We start from the raw sequence: 17,331 nt of genomic DNA, 5'->3' as shown, positions 1-17,331 counted from the left end.
CCTCGCCCCTGGAGCTGGAAGAGGCCTACAGGGTCATGGCTAGGAGGCCAAGAGCAAATGAGCCCCCGAGGCCGGTGCTGGTGCGGTTCCAGCGACTCAGCGACCGTGAGAGAGTGCTGGAGTGGGCCAAGAGGGAAAGGAGCAGCAAGTGGGAGAATTCGACGGTGAGGGTCTACCAGGACTGGAGTGCGGAGGTGGCAAAGCGGCGGGCCCGGTACAACCGGACGAAGACGGTGCTACATGCAAAACGGATCAGGTTCGGAATGCTGCAGCCAGCGCGCTTGTGGGTCACCTACAGGAACCAACACCACTATTTTGAGTCCCCAGAGGAGGCGTGGGCCTTTGTACAGGAAGAGAAACTGGACTCGAATTAGACCCAGGGGATACTTGGCGGCCGTAGCCGCTCGGGTACTTTCAGCTGAATTCTCTGTTTGGATTTTGAACTCTTGCTGTGGTTTTTCTACTGATGTTTTTTCCCCCTTTGCCAACTTCCCTTAGTTATTGTTATTGTGGTTATTCATGGTTATTTATGGTTATTTATGCTGTTTGGTAGAGGGCGACTGTTAAGTACATCGTTATTTGTTATTTATCTGTTATTTATAATGTTAAGTTGGGGAGGTGGGACGGGGGGGGAGAGCAGATCGGGGATATGGGCCCCTAGGGGGGGTTCTTTCACAGGCATGGACGGGGACGGGGGTGGAGCTGAAGATGGCGGGGTGGGGTGTGGCAGGGCGAAAGCGCGGGCTTTCCTCTGTTTTCCCGCGCGTGGGGCAGAGGAGGGGGGAGGGGAGGAGTGCGGGGCGTGGCCAGCAATGGCGACCTTTCCCGCGCTGGAGCGGGGCCAGGGAGGAGTGGCAAGGGGGGGGAGGCCCCCCCCCCCGAGCCGGGGGGAGTCGGAGTGTGGCAGGAGCAGCCGGGTCAGCGTGAACCAGCTGACTTACGGGAGTACGATGGAGGGTACATCGCGGCTAGGAGGGGTCCTAGCCTGGGGGGGGGGGTGGGGGGTTAGGGAGGGACACCGGGTTGCTGCTGAAAAGACCAGAAACGGGAAGTGGAGGACTGGAGAGGTGGGGGGAGGGGGACATCGCCATGGGGAGCGGGTCAGGAGGGGAGGGTCGACCCGGGGCGAGCAGGGAACAGGACATGGCTAATCGGCAGGGGAAGGGGGCGGGTCGTCCCGCGACCCGGCTGATCACTTGGAACGTGAGGGGGTTGAATGGGCCGGTCAAGAGATCAAGGGTATTCTCACACCTGAAGGGACTGAAGGCTGATGTAGCAATGTTACAGGAGACCCATTTGAAGGTAGTGGACCAGGTTCGCCTGAGAAGGGGGTGGGTGGGACAGGTGTTCCACTCTGGATTGGACGCAAAGAACCGGGGGGTGGCGATTCTGGTGGGAAAGAGGGTGTCATTCGTGGCGGAGGAGGTGGTGGCGGATAAGGAGGGTAGGTATGTGATGGTGAAGGGTAAGCTGCAGGGGGAGAAAGTGGTGATGGTCAACGTATATGCCCCGAACTGGGATGACGCGGGTTTTATGAGGCGCCTATTGGGCCTCATTCCGGGACTGGAGGCAGGGGGCTTGATCATGGGGGGGGACTTTAACACAGTGCTGGACCCCGGGCTAGACAGATCGAGCTCAAGGACCAATAGGAGGCCGGCAGCGGCAGAAGTGCTGAGGGGGTACATGGAGCAGATGGGAGGAGTAGACCCATGGAGGTTTGGTAGGCCGAGGGCGAGGGAGTATTCCTTTTTCTCCCACGTCCATAGAGTGTACTCCAGAATCGATTTCTTCGTGTTGAGCAGGGGGCTGATCCCGAGGGTACGGGAAGCTGAGTACTCGGCCATTGCGATCTCTGATCATGCACCGCATTGGGTGGATGTGGAAATGGGGGAGGCGCGGGACCAGCGCCCGCTGTGGCGGCTGGATGTGGGGCTGTTAGCGGACGACGAGGTGTGTAAAAGGGTCCGGAAGAGCATTGAGAGCTATCTGGACTTGAATGACACGGGTGAGGTGCAGGTGGGGATGGTCTGGGAGGCCCTGAAGGCAGTGATCAGGGGAGAGCTGATCTCCATAAGGGCGCACAGAGAAAGAAAGGAGAGGCAGGAGAGGGAGAGGCTGGTGGGGGAGCTATTGGAAGTGGATAGGAGATATGCGGAGGCACCAGAGGAGGGGCTGCTGGGAGAACGGCGCAGCCTGCAGGTCAAGTTCGACCTGCTGACCACCAGGAAGGCAGAGACGCAGTGGAGAAGGGCACAGGGCGCGGTCTATGAGTATGGGGAAAAGGCGAGCAGGATGCTGGCACACCAGCTTCGCAAACGAGATGCGGCTAGGGAGATTGGGGGAGTGAAGGAGAGGGGCGGGAAGGTAGTGCAGAAGGGGCAAGAAGTGAACGGGGTCTTCAGGGATTTTTACAAGGAGTTGTATCGGTCTGAGCCGCCGACGAGGAGGGGGGGAATGGAGGACTTCCTAAACAAATTGAGGTTCCCAAGGGTCCAGGAGGGGCTGGTAGAAGGGCTGGGGGCGCCAATAGGGCTAGAGGAGCTAGTCAAGGGAATAGGTCAGATGCAAGCGGGGAAGGCGCCGGGGCCAGATGGGTTCCCGGTGGAATTCTATAAGAAAAATGTGGACTTGGTGGGACCGGTACTGGTACGAGCCTTTAATGAGGCGCGAGAGGGGGGGGTTCTGCCCCCGACAATGTCGCAGGCTCTGATCTCCCTGATATTGAAGCGGGATAAAGACCCCGTGCAGTGCGGGTCCTACAGGCCTATCTCGCTTCTGAACGTGGATGCCAAGTTGCTGGCAAAGATCCTGGCAGCTAGAATAGAGGATTGTGTGCCAGGGGTAATCCATGAGGACCAGACGGGGTTCGTGAAGGGGCGGCAGCTCAACACGAACGTGCGGAGATTGCTGAATGTAATTATGATGCCGGCAGTGGAGGGGGAGGCTGAGATAGTGGTAGCGCTGGACGCGGAGAAGGCATTCGATAGGGTGGAGTGGGAGTACCTGTGGAAGACGTTGGAACGGTTTGGGTTTGGGGAAGGGTTTATTAAGTGGGTGAAGTTGCTCTACTCGGCCCCGACGGCGAGTGTAGTGACAAACGGGAGGAGGTCGGAGTATTTCGGGCTCCACCGAGGGACCAGGCAGGGATGTCCCCTATCCCCCCTACTTTTCGCACTGGCGATTGAACCGTTGGCGATGGCACTGAGGGGTTCAGGGGGGTGGAGAGGACTGACTAGGGTAGGGGAGGAACATCGAGTATCGCTGTATGCGGATGATCTACTGCTGTACGTGGCAGACCCAGAAGGGGGAATGCCGGAGATAATGGAACTATTAGCAGAGTTTGGGGACTTTTCGGGGTACAAACTAAATTTGGGCAAAAGCGAGGTTTTTGTGATACACCCGGGGGACCAGGGAGAGGGTATTGGGAGACTCCCCTTCAAGCGAGCAGGAAAGAGCTTTAGGTACTTAGGGGTGCAGGTGGCAAGGAACTGGGGGACCCTCCATAAGTTGAACTTTTCCAGGCTGGTGGAACAGATGGAGGAGGAATTTAAGAGGTGGGACATGGTACCGTTGTCGCTGGCGGGGAGGGTGCAGTCAATCAAAATGACGGTCCTCCCAAGGTTCTTGTTTTTATTTCAGTGCTTGCCCATCTTCCTCCCTAGGGCCTTCTTCAAAAAGGTGACGAGTAGCATCATGAGCTACGTGTGGGCGCATGGCACCCCAAGGGTGAGGAGGGTCTTTTTGGAGCGGAGTAGGGACAGTGGAGGGCTGGCACTGCCCAATCTCTCGGGGTACTACTGGGCGGCAAATGTGTCAATGGTGCGCAAGTGGATGATGGAAGGGGAGGGGGCAGCTTGGAAACGAATGGAGAGGGCGTCCTGTGGCAACACAAGCCTGGGGGCCCTAGTAACGGCACCATGGCCGCTCCCCCCCACGAGGTACACCACGAGCCCGGTGGTGGCGGCCACCCTCAAGATATGGGGGCAGTGGAGGCGACATAGGGGGGAAATGGGAGGTCTGTTGGCGGCGCCAATAAGAGGGAACCATAGATTCATCCCGGGGAACATCGACGGGGGATTTCAGAGCTGGTACAGGGTGGGCATACGGCAGCTGAAGGACCTGTTTATAGAGGGGAGGTTTGCGAGCCTGGGAGGGCTGGAGGAGAAGTTTGAGCTCCCCCCGGGAAACATGTTCAGATATTTACAAGTGAAGGCATTTGCTAGGCGGCAGGTGGAGGGGTTTCCCCTGCTCCCCAGTAAGGGGGCGAGTGATAGGGTGCTCTCGGGGGTCTGGGTCGGAGGGGGGAAGATATCAGACATCTACAAGATAATGCAGGAGGTGGAAGCAGCATCAGGGGAGGAGCTGAAAGCCAAGTGGGAAGGGGAGCTGGGAGAGCAGATAGAAGACGGGACGTGGGCGGATGCACTGGAGAAGGTCAACTCTTCCTCCTCGTGTGCGAGACTGAGCCTCATTCAATTTAAGGTGCTGCATAGAGCTCACATGACGGGGACAAGGATGAGCCGGTTCTTTGGGGGTGAGGACAGGTGTGTCAGATGTCTGGGAAGCCCAGCGAACCATGTGCATATGTTCTGGGCATGTCCAGCGCTGGAAGGGTTCTGGAAGGGGGTGGCAAGGACGGTGTCGAAGGTGGTGGGGTCCAGGGTCAAACCAGGATGGGGGCTTGCGATCTTTGGGGTCGGGGTAGAACCGGGGGTACAGGAGGCTAGGGAGGCCGGAATACTGGCCTTTGCGTCCCTAGTGGCTCGACGAAGGATATTAATTCAATGGAAGGACGCGAGGCCTCCAAGCGTTGAAACTTGGATTAACGATATGGCTAGCTATATTCAGCTAGAAAGGATCAAATTTGCCCTGAGAGGGTCGGTACAGGGATTCGCCAGGCGGTGGCAACCTTTCCTTGACTTTTTAGATCAGAGATAGACGTTCGGGGTCGTGGCAGCAGCAACCCGGGGGGGGGGGGGGGGGGGGGGGGGGAGGGGGGGGGCAGCAAGGGTCGTGGGGGGACATGCACGACTGTAACGCGGGCAAGTCTGCTCGCTGCTCATGTCTGAAACTGTAGGCTGCCTTGTTTGTTAAGGTTGCCTGGGGGGGGGGGGGGGGGGGGGGGAGGACTGGTGCGCGCGATGAGGGCGGGCGAGGGAGGGACATTTGCCTAGAGGGATTGTGTTGTAAATAATTTAAAAATTAGTAGGGGTAAATGTCTGTATGGAAAAACTCTTTCAATAAAAATTATTTAAAAAAAAAAAAGTTAAGATCCCGCAAACATGAAGAGCCAGAAGATATCACCTGATGTTCTTCACATGGGCTATTAGACATCAAGGACACTTAAAAAAATTTATTTTACAGGATTTGGGCATTGCTGGTTCGGCCACCATCTATTTCCCATCCCTAGTTGCCCTTCAGATGGTGGTGGTGATCTGCCTTCTTCAAGCATTCCAGTCACTGGGGTGTTGGCACATCCACAGTGCTGTTTGGGAGGGAGTTCCAGGATTTTGACTTCGCAAAAGTGAAGGAACGGTGGTATATATTTCCAAATCGGGGTGATGAGTGATTGGTGGGGAACCTCCAGGTGGTGGGGATCCCAAGTATCTGCTGCTCTTTTCCTTCTAGATTGTAGCAATGGTGGGTTTGGAAGGTGCAGCCTGAGGAAATTTGGCGAGTTCCTGCAGTGCATCTTATAGATGGTACACATTATTGCCACTGTTCATTGGTATTGGAGGGATTGGGTGCTTGTGGAAGGGGGAGTAATCAAGAGGGCTGCTTTGTCCTGGATGTTGTTGAGCTTCTTGAGTGTTGTTGGAGCTGCATTCATCCAGGCAAGTGGAGAGTATTCCATTACACTCCTGATTTGTGTCTGGTAGATGGTGGACAGACTTTGTGGAGTCAGGAGGTGAGATACTCTCCATAGAATTCCTGGCCTTTGAGCTGCTCTGGTAGCCACAGTATTAATATGGCTAGTCTAGTTCAGTTTATGGTCAATGGTATGCCCCAAGATGTTGATTGTGGGGATTCAGCAATGGTAACGCCACTGAATGTCATGGGGCAATGATTAGATCCTCTCTAGTTGGAGATTGTCATTGCCTGGCACTTGCGATGCACAAAAATAACTTACCACTTGTTTGCCCAAGCCTGGATCATAGAATTTACAGTGCAGAAGGAGGCCATTCGGCCCATCGAGTCTGCACCCTACTTCAGCCCACGCCTTCACCCTATCCCTGTAACTCATAACCCCACATAATGTTTTGGACACTAAGGGCAATTTATCATGGCCCATCCATCTCACCTGCACATCTTTGGTCTGTGGGAGGAAACCGGAGCAGCTGGAGGAAACCCACGCAGACACGGGGAGAACGTGCAGACTCAGCACAGACAGTGACCCAAGTCAGGAATTGAACCTGGGACCCTAGAGCTGCGAAGTAACTATGCTAACCACTGTGCTACCATGTTGCTGCATTTGGACATGGACTGCTTCATTATCTGAGGAGTCACAAATGGTGCTAAACATTGTGAAGCTGTTTGTGAATATCCCTACTTCTGACCTTATGATGGAAGCTAGGTCATTGATGAAGCAGCTGAAGATGGTTGGGCCTCGGACACTACCATGAGGAATGCTTGCAGAATTGTCCTGGAGTTGAGATGATTGACCTCCAACCACCACAACCATCTTCCTTTATGCCAGGTATGTCTCCAACCAGCGGAGAGTTTTCCCCGATTCCCATTAACTCCAATTTTCATAGAGCTCCTTGATTCCACACTTGATCAAGTGCTGCCTTGATGTCAGGGCAGCCACTCTCACCTCACCTCTGGCATTCAGCTCTTTTATTCATGTTTGAACCAAGGCTGCAATGTTGAGGAGCTGAGTGACCCTGGCGAAACCTAAACTAAGAGTCCCTTCACAGGTTATTGCTGATGAAGTGCCGCATGACAGCACTGTTGATGACTCCCTCCGGCACTGATGATGGAGAGTAGACTGATAGGGCAGTAATTGGCTTGGTTGGATTTCTCAGTAATTGGCTGGGTTGGATTTGTCCTGTTTATTATGTTCAGGATACACTTGGGCAACTTTCCACATTGCCAGATAGATGCCAGTGTTGTAGCTGCACTGAAACAGCTTGGCTAGCGGTGCGGCAAGTTATGGAGCATAAATCTTCAGTACTACTGCCAGATTATTTTCAGGGCCCATAGCTTTTGCAATATCAACTGCCTTCAGCCGTTTCTTGATATCACGTGGAGTGAATCGTATTGCTGAAAACTGACATCTGTGTTTCTGGGGACCTTCGGAGGAGACCAAGATGGATTATCCACTCAGCACTTCTGGCTGAAGATCGTTGCGAATGCTTCAGCCTTTTCTTATGCACCTATGTGCTGGGCTTCTTCATAAATGAGGGTGGGGATATTTGTGGAGCCTCCTTCTCCAGTGAGTTGTTTAATTGTCCACCGCCATTCATGGCTGCATGTGGCAGGACTGCAGAGCTTAGATCTGATGCATTCATTGTGGAATCACTTAGGTCTGTCTATTACTTGCTGCTTATGCTGTTTGGCACACAAATAGTCCTGTGTTGCAGCTTCACCAGGTTGACAGCTCATTTTTAGGTATATCTGGTGTTGCTCCTGGCATGCTCTCCTGTACTTTTCATTGAACCAGAGTTAATCCCCTGGCTTGGTGGTAATGATAGAGTGGGGGAAATGCCGGGCCATGAGGTTGCAGATTGTTGTTGAGTTTTGCTGCTGCTGATGGCCCACAGTGCCTCATGGATGCCCAGTCTTGAATTGCAAGATCCGTTCAAAGTCTATCCCATTTAGCATGGTGGTAGTGCCACACAACACAATGGAGGGTATCCTCAGTGTGAAGGTGGGACTTTCCTTCCACAAGGACTGGGCAGTGGTCACTTCTACCGGTATTGTCATGGACAGATGCACCTGCAATAGGCAGGTTGGTGAGGGTGAGGTCAAGTATATTTTTCCCTCTTGTTGGTTCCTTCACCATCTGTTGAGATTCAGTCTATGGGCGCAATTCTCCGCACTCACGATGGTGCGGAGAATAGCGGGGTTCGTAAAATTTTACGGCCACGCTAGTCTGACGCCCTCTTGCTATTCTCCCCCCCCCCCCCCCCCCCCCCCCCCCCCCCCCACGCCCGACTCCCGATACGAATCGCTGCCGCCGTTTTTTTACGGCCAGCAGCGATTCTCAGCTGGCCGATGGGCCGAAGTCCAAGCCCTTTACGGCTGTTTTTACGAACGGCAAACACACCTGGTCTGGCCGTTCGTAAAAACGGCCGTAAAGTGCCGATTTTTAAAACCATGGCACCGATTGGCACGGCAGTACCACGGCCGTGCCAAGGGTGCCATGGGCCCGCGATCGGTGGGCACCGATCGCGGGCAGCGGGTCCGATACCCGCGCACTCTTTGTCCTTCTGCCGCCCCGCTGTATCACTTCGCGGGGCGGCTGAGGGGCATCCCGGCCCGCGCATGCGCGGGTTTCGCGCAAATGCGCGATGACGTCATCCGCGCATGCGTGGGTTGGAGTCTTCCAATCCGCGCATGCGCGGCTGATGTCATATGACGCGTCAGCCGGCGCAAACTCTGGCAAGCGGGCTTAACGAAATTCGTTAAGCCCGCGATGCCGGAGTTTACGGCGGCGGCATGCTAGCCCCGACCGGGGACCAGCATCGGTTCCCGGTCGGGGAGGGGGAGGCTGGCGTCAAACTCGCCCGGATTTGACGCCAGCCTTACGATTTCTCCCTCTCTGGGAGAATCGCACCCTGAGTTACCCTTAGACACCTGCTTAAATTTTAAAAATGAGGAAACTGGCCCTACACAGGTACTGTAGTGGCTGAGGCTATGATCATTTTATTCCTGTGGCTCAATTGTTGTCCCAGTGTGAGGAGGCACCTATGATCCTCTGTCCTACCACCTCTTGAGTGTTTGAGTTGGGGACCGGTTTGATACTGGTGTGTTAATATTGAGGTCTGAAATGCCCTTAAATGGAATGTTAATCAGCCAAGTGTGTTAATAGTTGTGGGAGATTTGATGCTGTGTGCCTGCCTCTTGTAAACATGCAGGGATGCAGGGACCGGATGTTGGGTCAGCTACTTGATGCACAGATTTCAGATCTTACCCACCTACTCCACTTCCAAAGATTTCTCTCTGGGATGGTACGATTCCATAAAAACAAGCCCACACTGTGTTACAACAATTATACCTGATAACTGCCCAACTGATCAAAATAGGAAGAAACCTTCTGTTGCAATGAAAAACACATCATTGGATATGACTGAAGAGGCTAGTAGCAGTAACATTGTGACCTGTCCTTGTTCCAGTGCAGAAAACATTTTTGTAACCTAATCAGGCCAGGAAAGGCGAGTACAGGTGCAGATTCTGCAGTGCACACTACCATCTCACTCTATCATGTTAAGTGTAATCTATCACATCACTATTCACACCTATTTGAGTTTCAAGAGCATCCGTCATTCACTTTCTTTGTACTTCGCACATACTCATTTATCTACCCCTCAATCCATATGCAATGTGATACATCTGCTACTCACTCTAGTGAACACATCTTTAAATGTGGCGATTCTCCGGACCCCGATGAACCGAGCGGCCGTCCGTTTTTGGCCAGACCTGCCGCCATGGGATCTGGCAGGTAAGCTGGTGGTCTTGGGAGGGGGGGGGGGGGTGATCTGACCCCGGGGGGGCACCCCCATGATGGCCCGGCCTGCAATCGATGCCCACCGATCTGCGGGCGGGCCTGTTCTGTGGGGGCACTTTTTCCCTCCGCGCCAGCCCTGTAGAGCTCCGCCATGGTTGGCCCGGAGAACAGAACCCCCCGCGCATGCGCCAAAATACGCTGGCCGGTCTGCGCATGCGCGGAACCACACTGGAAGTTTTGCGCATGTGCAAACTCGCACCTCCCGTTTGGCGGCGGCTGGAGCGGCGTCAACCCCTCCGCCATCCACCTAGCCCCCGAAAGTGCAGAGAATTCCGCACTTTCGGGAGCTGTTGCCGCCGGTTTTTCCGCCAGTGTGGGAACTTAGTCCCCAGAAGGGAGCATCACGGCCCTAGTGTCTAAAGATTAGGCGGGGTCACGGGGATGGGGGGGGGGAGAGTGGGCTTCAGTAGGGTGCTCTTTCAGAGGGTCGGTGCAGAGTCAATGGGCCGAATGGCCTCTTTCTGCACTGTAGGAATTCTGTGACTCAGACGTGGGCTGATAAGTGCCAAATAACATTTGTGCCACACAAATGTGGGAAATGACCATCTCCAACAAGAGAGAATCTAACTGTCCCCTTGACTGAAACCTCCACCATCAACATCCTTGGGTTCACCATTGACCAAAATTAACTGGACCAGCCATATAAATAATGCGGGTCCAAGAGAAGGCCAAAGCCTGGGAAATCTGTGGTGACTAACTCATTTTCTGACTCCCAAAGTTTGTCCACAAGCCTCAAGGCACAAGACAGGAGTGCAATGGAGTACTCTCAGCTTGCCTGGATGAGTGCAACTTTAACAAGGAAGTGTCATGAGAATTAATTAAGGATTACTTAGTGCTGTATTCTTTGGGGGTTGTATTTGAATTGATGGTTGCTAAGATGTTCACTGTATGTTTTAAAAAGGTTAACTTGAGTTCATATAATAAACATTGTTTTGCTTTAAAAAATACTTTTCGATTTCTGTTGTACCACACCTATAGAGTGGGCCGTGTGCACCCCATACCACAATTTATTAAAAGTTGTGGGTCAGGGGAACTCCATGATACACTTTGGGGTTCTCTAAACCCTGGCCCATAACAGAAGGACTGAAGTAAACTAGGAAATGGATGCAATTTTCTGCTATTTTAGAATAATTAGATTATTGTTTTTCAGGCTAAGATTATGATTTGATATCAATAGGTTTGTTTTTCTTTTTCCAGGAAATTGAGCTATCATCTGTCAAAGATGCGCTCTCAATTATAAAACAAGAACTTAAGAAAGTAACTGAGGAAAAGGTTTGTCTTTTTGCACTCTCTCTTTATTTGAATCTTGTCTGTCAGAATAGTAGATGAGCTGGCTGCTTTTATCCCTCTGCATGTATCCCTTTCCCTCACTCATGATTGTAAAATATTATTTGTTAAATTGAGGCTTTACTGAGTGGGTTGTTATTTCCAGTACAATTCTCCTAAAATCGACCAAAGCAGTGCAAAGTTTCAGGATTTCAAGTGCACAGTACAGTCAGTGCAAATCCAATTCCCACAATTTTTGTGCTCCTTTAAAAAATATTGGGTGGGATTCTCCTGTACCCGGCGGGACGGGGGGCGGCGAGAGTCCACGCATGCGGCTGCTGACGTTATCCCCGTGCATGCCCAGGGCGGGGGTCACCTAAACGTCGGCCATCGCAGAGGCTGACACGGCCAACGGGTAGTAAAAGAGTGCCCCCACGGCACAGGCCCGCCCGCCGATCGGTGGGCCCCGATCGTGGGCCCGGCAGGGGGGGTCGGAGAATCCCGCCCATTGTATCGAAGCTGGACCTACCCACAAAATATGTCATTCTCCAAATAAAATTAATCACATTAGTGAATTTCCATGAATTGCATCCGTTTGCAAGTTTATCCTGCTCTACACCCATGAACTATTTGCTTCTCCCATTATTCCTCCTTCAGCATCTATGAGCGGAATTCTCCGCTCCGGCGATAAATCGGGAAGGCCGTCGTGAACTCGGCCGAGTTTCACGACGGCCTCAGAGGCCGCTCCTCTCACCTTATTCAGCCCCACCCGGGGGGCTAGGAGCAGCGCTCCGTAACTCTCGGCCGCCGGGCCTTGACGAGAATGACGCGACGGCGGCGCCTATGTGATGTCAGCCGCGCATGCGCAGGTTGGCCGGCTCCCACTTGCGCATGCACGGCTGACGTCACGACGGCTGATGGCTCCAACCCGCGCATGCGCGGTTGCAGTCTTCCCCTCCGCTGCCCCGCAAGACGTGGCGGCTTGATCTTGCAGGGCAGCGGAGAGGAAAGAGTGCGCCGCTTTGAGACGCTGGCCTGACGATCGGTGGGCACCGATCGCGGGCCAGTCCCCTCCCGAGCACGGCCGTGGTGCTCACTCCCCTCTACGCCCCCCATAAGCTTCAAACGGCATTTTGGCGCCCATGTTCACGACGGCAGTCACCAGGTGCGGTTGCCGCTGTCGTGAACCGGCCGGGAACGGCAGGCCGCTCGGCCCATCCGGGCCGGAGAATCACCGGTCGCCGTGAAAAACGGCGAGCGGCAATTCTACCGAGCCGGGGGGGGGGGGGGGGGGGAGAATCGCGGGGGACGCCAGGGGGGCGTGTCGTGAGTCGCCCGGCCCTCCGCGATTCTCCCACCCGGCGTGGGGAACAGAGAGTTCTGCCCTCTGACTTTAGTCATTTCAATATCGGTGGTTGTGCCTCTATTGCCAAGGCTCCAACACCTGGAATTCCTATCCAAACCTTTGCTCTTCACTATCTCTTTGCCCTTAAAGACCCTTCTTAATAGCTCTTGGTTTCCCTCACGGCGCCGAGGACCCAGATTTGATCCCGGTCTGGTTGAGGACTGGGCGGTCATCAATGTGGAGGCTGGCAGAGATGAGGAATCACCGGGCCCCACCCGGAGGACCTGTCAAACTTAAGTTGTTATTGTGTGACTGACTAACCCATCCCTCCCACTGACCATGCATCCATTCCCTTGCAGATCCCTTGCACCCTCTCCAGTCTCAGATGAGAGCACCATGGAGGAGAGCTCTGATAATGTCACTGTATGAGCCGCCTCACAGCCGTCATCCCCACCCTCCACCAGCAAACATGCACACACCTCGGTGGGGCACATTAGTGGTCAGGCTTCTGGGGCACAATCTGGTGAGCACAACACTGCTGTTGATGTACATCAGGTGGAGGCAGGAAGTCCCTGGCGAGACAGCAGTCAGAGGTTTGCTGGAACCCCGAACCCAGCTGGAGGCCTGCCTGATGCTGAGCCTGTGGAAGAGGTATTCCCCGAGTTGATAGAGACGTTAGAATAGAATAGAACATTACAGCGCAGTCCAGGCCCTTCGGCCCTTGATGTTGTGCCGACCTGTGAAACCAATCTAAAGCCCATCTACACTACTCCATTATCATCCATATGTTTATCCAGTGACCATTTAAATGCCCTTAATGTTGGCGAGTCCTCTACTGTTGCAGGCAGGCATTCCACGCCCTTACTACTCTCTGAGTAAAAAACCTACCTCTGACATCTGTCCTGTATCTCCCCTCAATTTAAAACTGTGTCCCCTCATGCTAGCCATCACCATCCGAGGAAAAAGGCTCTCACTGTCCACCCTATCTAATCCTCTGATCACCTTGCATGCCTCTATTCAGTCACCTCTTAACCTTCTTCTCTCTATCGAACACAGGCTCAAGTCTCTCAGCCTCAAGATCTTCCCTCCATACCAGGCAACATCCTGACAAATTTCCTCTGCACCCTTTCTAATGCTTCCACATCCTTCCTATAATGCGGCGACCAGAACTGTACGCAGTACTCCAAATGCGGCCGCACCAGAGTTTTGTACAGCTGCAACATGACCTCAGGGCTCCGAAACTCAACCACTCTACCAATAAAAACTAACACATAGTATAAGCTGTCAGTGTAGTACGGTGGCCCAATGGTAATGTCATCTCCTTACAGGTATTATACTGGAAACTGGTGGGCTCCACCTCTGGTTCCGCCCTCCCCTCGGACTGTATACAGACTGGCCGCCTGGGGGAGGCGCTCATTTCTATAGCAGACACAAGCAGGCAAGTTCTTGGTTAATAAAGCCTACGTTCACTCACTCTCATCGTCTTGCACTGAATTAATGGTACATCAGCACTTTCAGGGATCTATGTACACGGACACCGAGATCTCTCTGCTCATCCACACTACCAAGAATCTTACCATTAGCCCAGTACTCTGTCTTCCTGTTATTCCTTCCAAAATGAATCACCTCACACTTTTCTGCATTAAACTCCATTTGCCACTTCTCAGCCCAGCTCTGCAGTTTATCTCTGTCCCTCTGTAACCTGCAACATCCTTCCGCACTGTTCACAACTCCAGCGACTTTAGTGTCATTCCCAAATTTGCTCACCCATCCTTCTACGCCCTCCTCCAGGTCATTTATGAAAATAACAAACAGCAGTGGCCCCAAAACAGATCTCCAGACTGAACATTTCCCATCAACCACCACCCTCTGTCTTCTTACAGCTAGCCAATTTTTGATCCAAACCGCTAAATCACCCTCAATCCCATGCCTCTGTATCTTCTGCAATAGCCTACCGTGGGGAACCTTATCAAACGCTTTACTGAAATCCATTTACACCACATCAACTGCTTTACCATCGTCTACCTGTTTGGTCACCTTCTAAAATAACTCAATAAGGTTTGTGAGGCATGCCCTACCCTTCACAAAACCGTGTTGACTATCCCTAATCAAATTATTCCTTTCTAGATGATTATAAATCCTATCCCTTATAATCCTTTGCAAGACTTTGCCCACAACAGAAGTAAGGCTCACTGGTCTATAGTTACCGGGGTTGTCTCTACTCCCCTTCTTGAACAAGGGGACAACATTTGCTATCCTCCAGTCTTCTGGCACTATTCCTGTCGACAATGACGACATAAAGATCAAAGCCAAAGGCTCTGCAATCTCCCCCCTAGCTTCAAGGAGAATCCTAGGATAAATCCCATCCGGCCCAGGGGACTTATCTATTTTCACACTTTCCAGAATTGCTAACACCTCCTCCTTATGAACCTCAATCCCGTCTAGTCTAATAGCCTGTATCTCAGGATTCTCCTTGACAACATTGTCTTTTTCCTGTGTGAATACTGATGACAAATATTGATTTAGTGCCTCTCCTATCTCCTCGGACTCCACGCACAACTTCCCGCTACTGTCCTTGACTGGCCCTACTCTTACCCTGGTCATTCTTTTATTCCTGACATACCTATAGAAAGCTTTAGGGTTTTCCTTGCTCCCCCCTGCCAAGGACATCTCATGTCCCCTCCCGGCTCTTCTTAGCTCTCTCTTTAGGTCCTTCCTGGCTAACCTGTAACTCTCAAGCGCCCTAACTGAACCTTCACGTCTCATCTTTACATAAGCCTCTTTCTTCCTCTTGACAAGTCATTCAACTACTTTAATAAACCACTGTTCCCTCGCTTGACCACTTCCTCCCTGCCTGACTGGTACATACTTATCAGGGACATGCAGCAGCTGTTCCTTGAACAAGCTCCACATTTCAATTGTGCCCATCCTATGCATCCTAAGTCTTGCCTAATCGCATCATAATTGCCTTTCCCCTAGCTATAACTCTTGACCTGCAGTATATACCTATCTCTTTCCATCGCTAAAGTAAACGTAACCGAATTGTGGTCACTATCACCAAAGTGCTCATCTACCTCCAAATCTTAGAGTGCGGCCGGAAGATTCAGAGGGAGATGTCAGCATCACTCCAGCAGATTGAAGAAGTTCCAGAGGGTGCAGGAAACATCACCAACAATGCGTCGCACCGAAGCCAACACTGCTAGGGTGGCGACCGCAGTTGAGAGCCTGGTGCACGACGTCGGTACCATTAGTGAAGGTGGTCCAAGGCGTGGCACAGTCGGTGACGACTATAGCTGAGGGTCTAGGCAGAAGGCCCGCCTCACGGGGGATATCACCCAGTACCAGGCTGACCTTGATGAGGTTCTGCAGATGGGCATGACCGAGGCATTGCGGAGCTTGTCCCAGTCGCAGCTGGGCATTGTTGCGGCACTACGGAGCATGGCCCAATCACTGAGGAGCATCGCTGAGGGTGTCGACACAAAAGTGTGGACTATGGAAAACGCCAGGGCTGGCAGACCCAGAAGATGCAGGGGCAACAGGGGCTCGAACCAGCTGCCCCTCCATCCCAAGCAAACCCCAGGGCCATATGGGCACTGAGCGGGAGGTGTTGTCGAATTATCTCTACTACTTGGTCTTTTCTGTGGCTCTTTTCCAATTATGGCAAACAGTGGATTTGCCTTCTTTCTATATTGTCTATCTCCGAATGCTTAGAGTCGCCAGGTATCGAATGATACCACCACAAGTTTCAACCGGCTATAGATTAAAGAGCCAAACACCAGTTAGTTAGTTCAAGGTCAAGGGTACTTTATTTACATACAATCAATCATGCCACATAAACACTACTAGTTAACTACACCTATTACTAAGACAACCTGTACTTAACTTCAGGCACCCGGTTTCCATAAGGAAACAGCGGTCGCTGTTCAATTCTGGATCTCTTGGGTTCGAAGGGGTAACTGCTGCTCAGCTGGGCTCATCCGTCTGGTCGTGGGCGTCGAACTCGAACTTGCTTCTGGTGTTGCTGCAGTTGGCGATGGCCTTGACTGGGGTACAAAGGCCAAGGCCAAAAGAGAGCGAACATATGGCGAACTCTTCCTTTATACTTGGGGGGGAGGGGGCTTTCACGCTCTTTTGGGCGGTCCTTCGATTTGGGTCTTACCAATTGGGTGATCCCTGATCACTCCGTTAAATTCCTTAACCAATAAGTGGGCGGGGATCTGGATGGCTGGGCGTGTCCCAAGCGGTCAATGACCCTGTTGTTTGCGTTTCCCTTGGACAGGGAGTGGCACCGAAATGTCTGGGACTGTTCCGATTGCTGGAGTACCAGTTCTTTGTGTTGGGGGAGATGGGCCATCACCTGCTAATCGGCCTGATTAACTTTGCTGACAAATATGCATTTCAGGCTCTGAGCCTGCCTGACTCTTGGCTTGTCCATTTTACCCATCAGTCTTTGCGAGTTGCTCGGTACTTAGTTGGAAGTGGCCATCCAAGATGGCTACAGAGGAGAGGCCACCGGGTGCCAACCCGGACCCGTCTATGGAGATGCGATGGTGGCCACCAGCTCCCCCGAGTTCCACCACTTTGAGGCCGCGACTCACAGCCAGCACATGGGACACAATGGCATGGTTCTGCATGTGCATGGACGGCACGGTAGCAAAGTGTTTAGCACAATTGCTTCACAGATCCAGGGTCCCAGATTCGATTCCCGGCTTGGGTCACTGTCTGTGCGGAGTCTGCACATTCTCCCCGTGTCTGAGTGGGCTTCTCCGGGTGCTCTGGTTTCCTCCCACAGTCCAAAGATGTATAGGTTAGGTGGATTGGTCATGCTAAATTGCCCTTATTGTCCAAAAAGGTTGGGTGGGGTTAGTGGTTTGCAGGGGTAGGGTGGAGGTGTGGGCTCAGATAGGGCAATCTTTCCATGTGCCTGTGCAGACTCAATGGGCCGAATGGCCTCTTTCTGCACTGTAAATTCTATGATCTATGATCAATG

The 17,331-nt window shown here is 52.7% G+C and overlaps 1 protein-coding gene across 5 annotated transcripts in view; it reads left to right on the top strand.

The window, feature by feature from the left end:
• sycp1 (synaptonemal complex protein 1) overlaps positions 1–17,331 on the top strand; it is a 741,816-nt gene that overhangs the window by 584,467 nt on the left and 140,018 nt on the right. For all 5 annotated transcript variants that reach the window (XM_038820847.1, XM_038820848.1, XM_038820846.1 and 2 more), the window contains one exon: positions 10,928–11,002. In XM_038820847.1, coding sequence (XP_038676775.1) covers positions 10,928–11,002 — 75 coding nt within the window. The remainder of the gene's footprint in view (positions 1–10,927; positions 11,003–17,331) is intronic.

Source organism: Scyliorhinus canicula, chromosome 15 (genome assembly GCF_902713615.1).
Source record: "Scyliorhinus canicula chromosome 15, sScyCan1.1, whole genome shotgun sequence".
Taxonomy (NCBI): Eukaryota; Metazoa; Chordata; class Chondrichthyes; order Carcharhiniformes; family Scyliorhinidae; genus Scyliorhinus; species Scyliorhinus canicula.
This window is presented reverse-complemented; position numbering and strand designations above follow the sequence as displayed.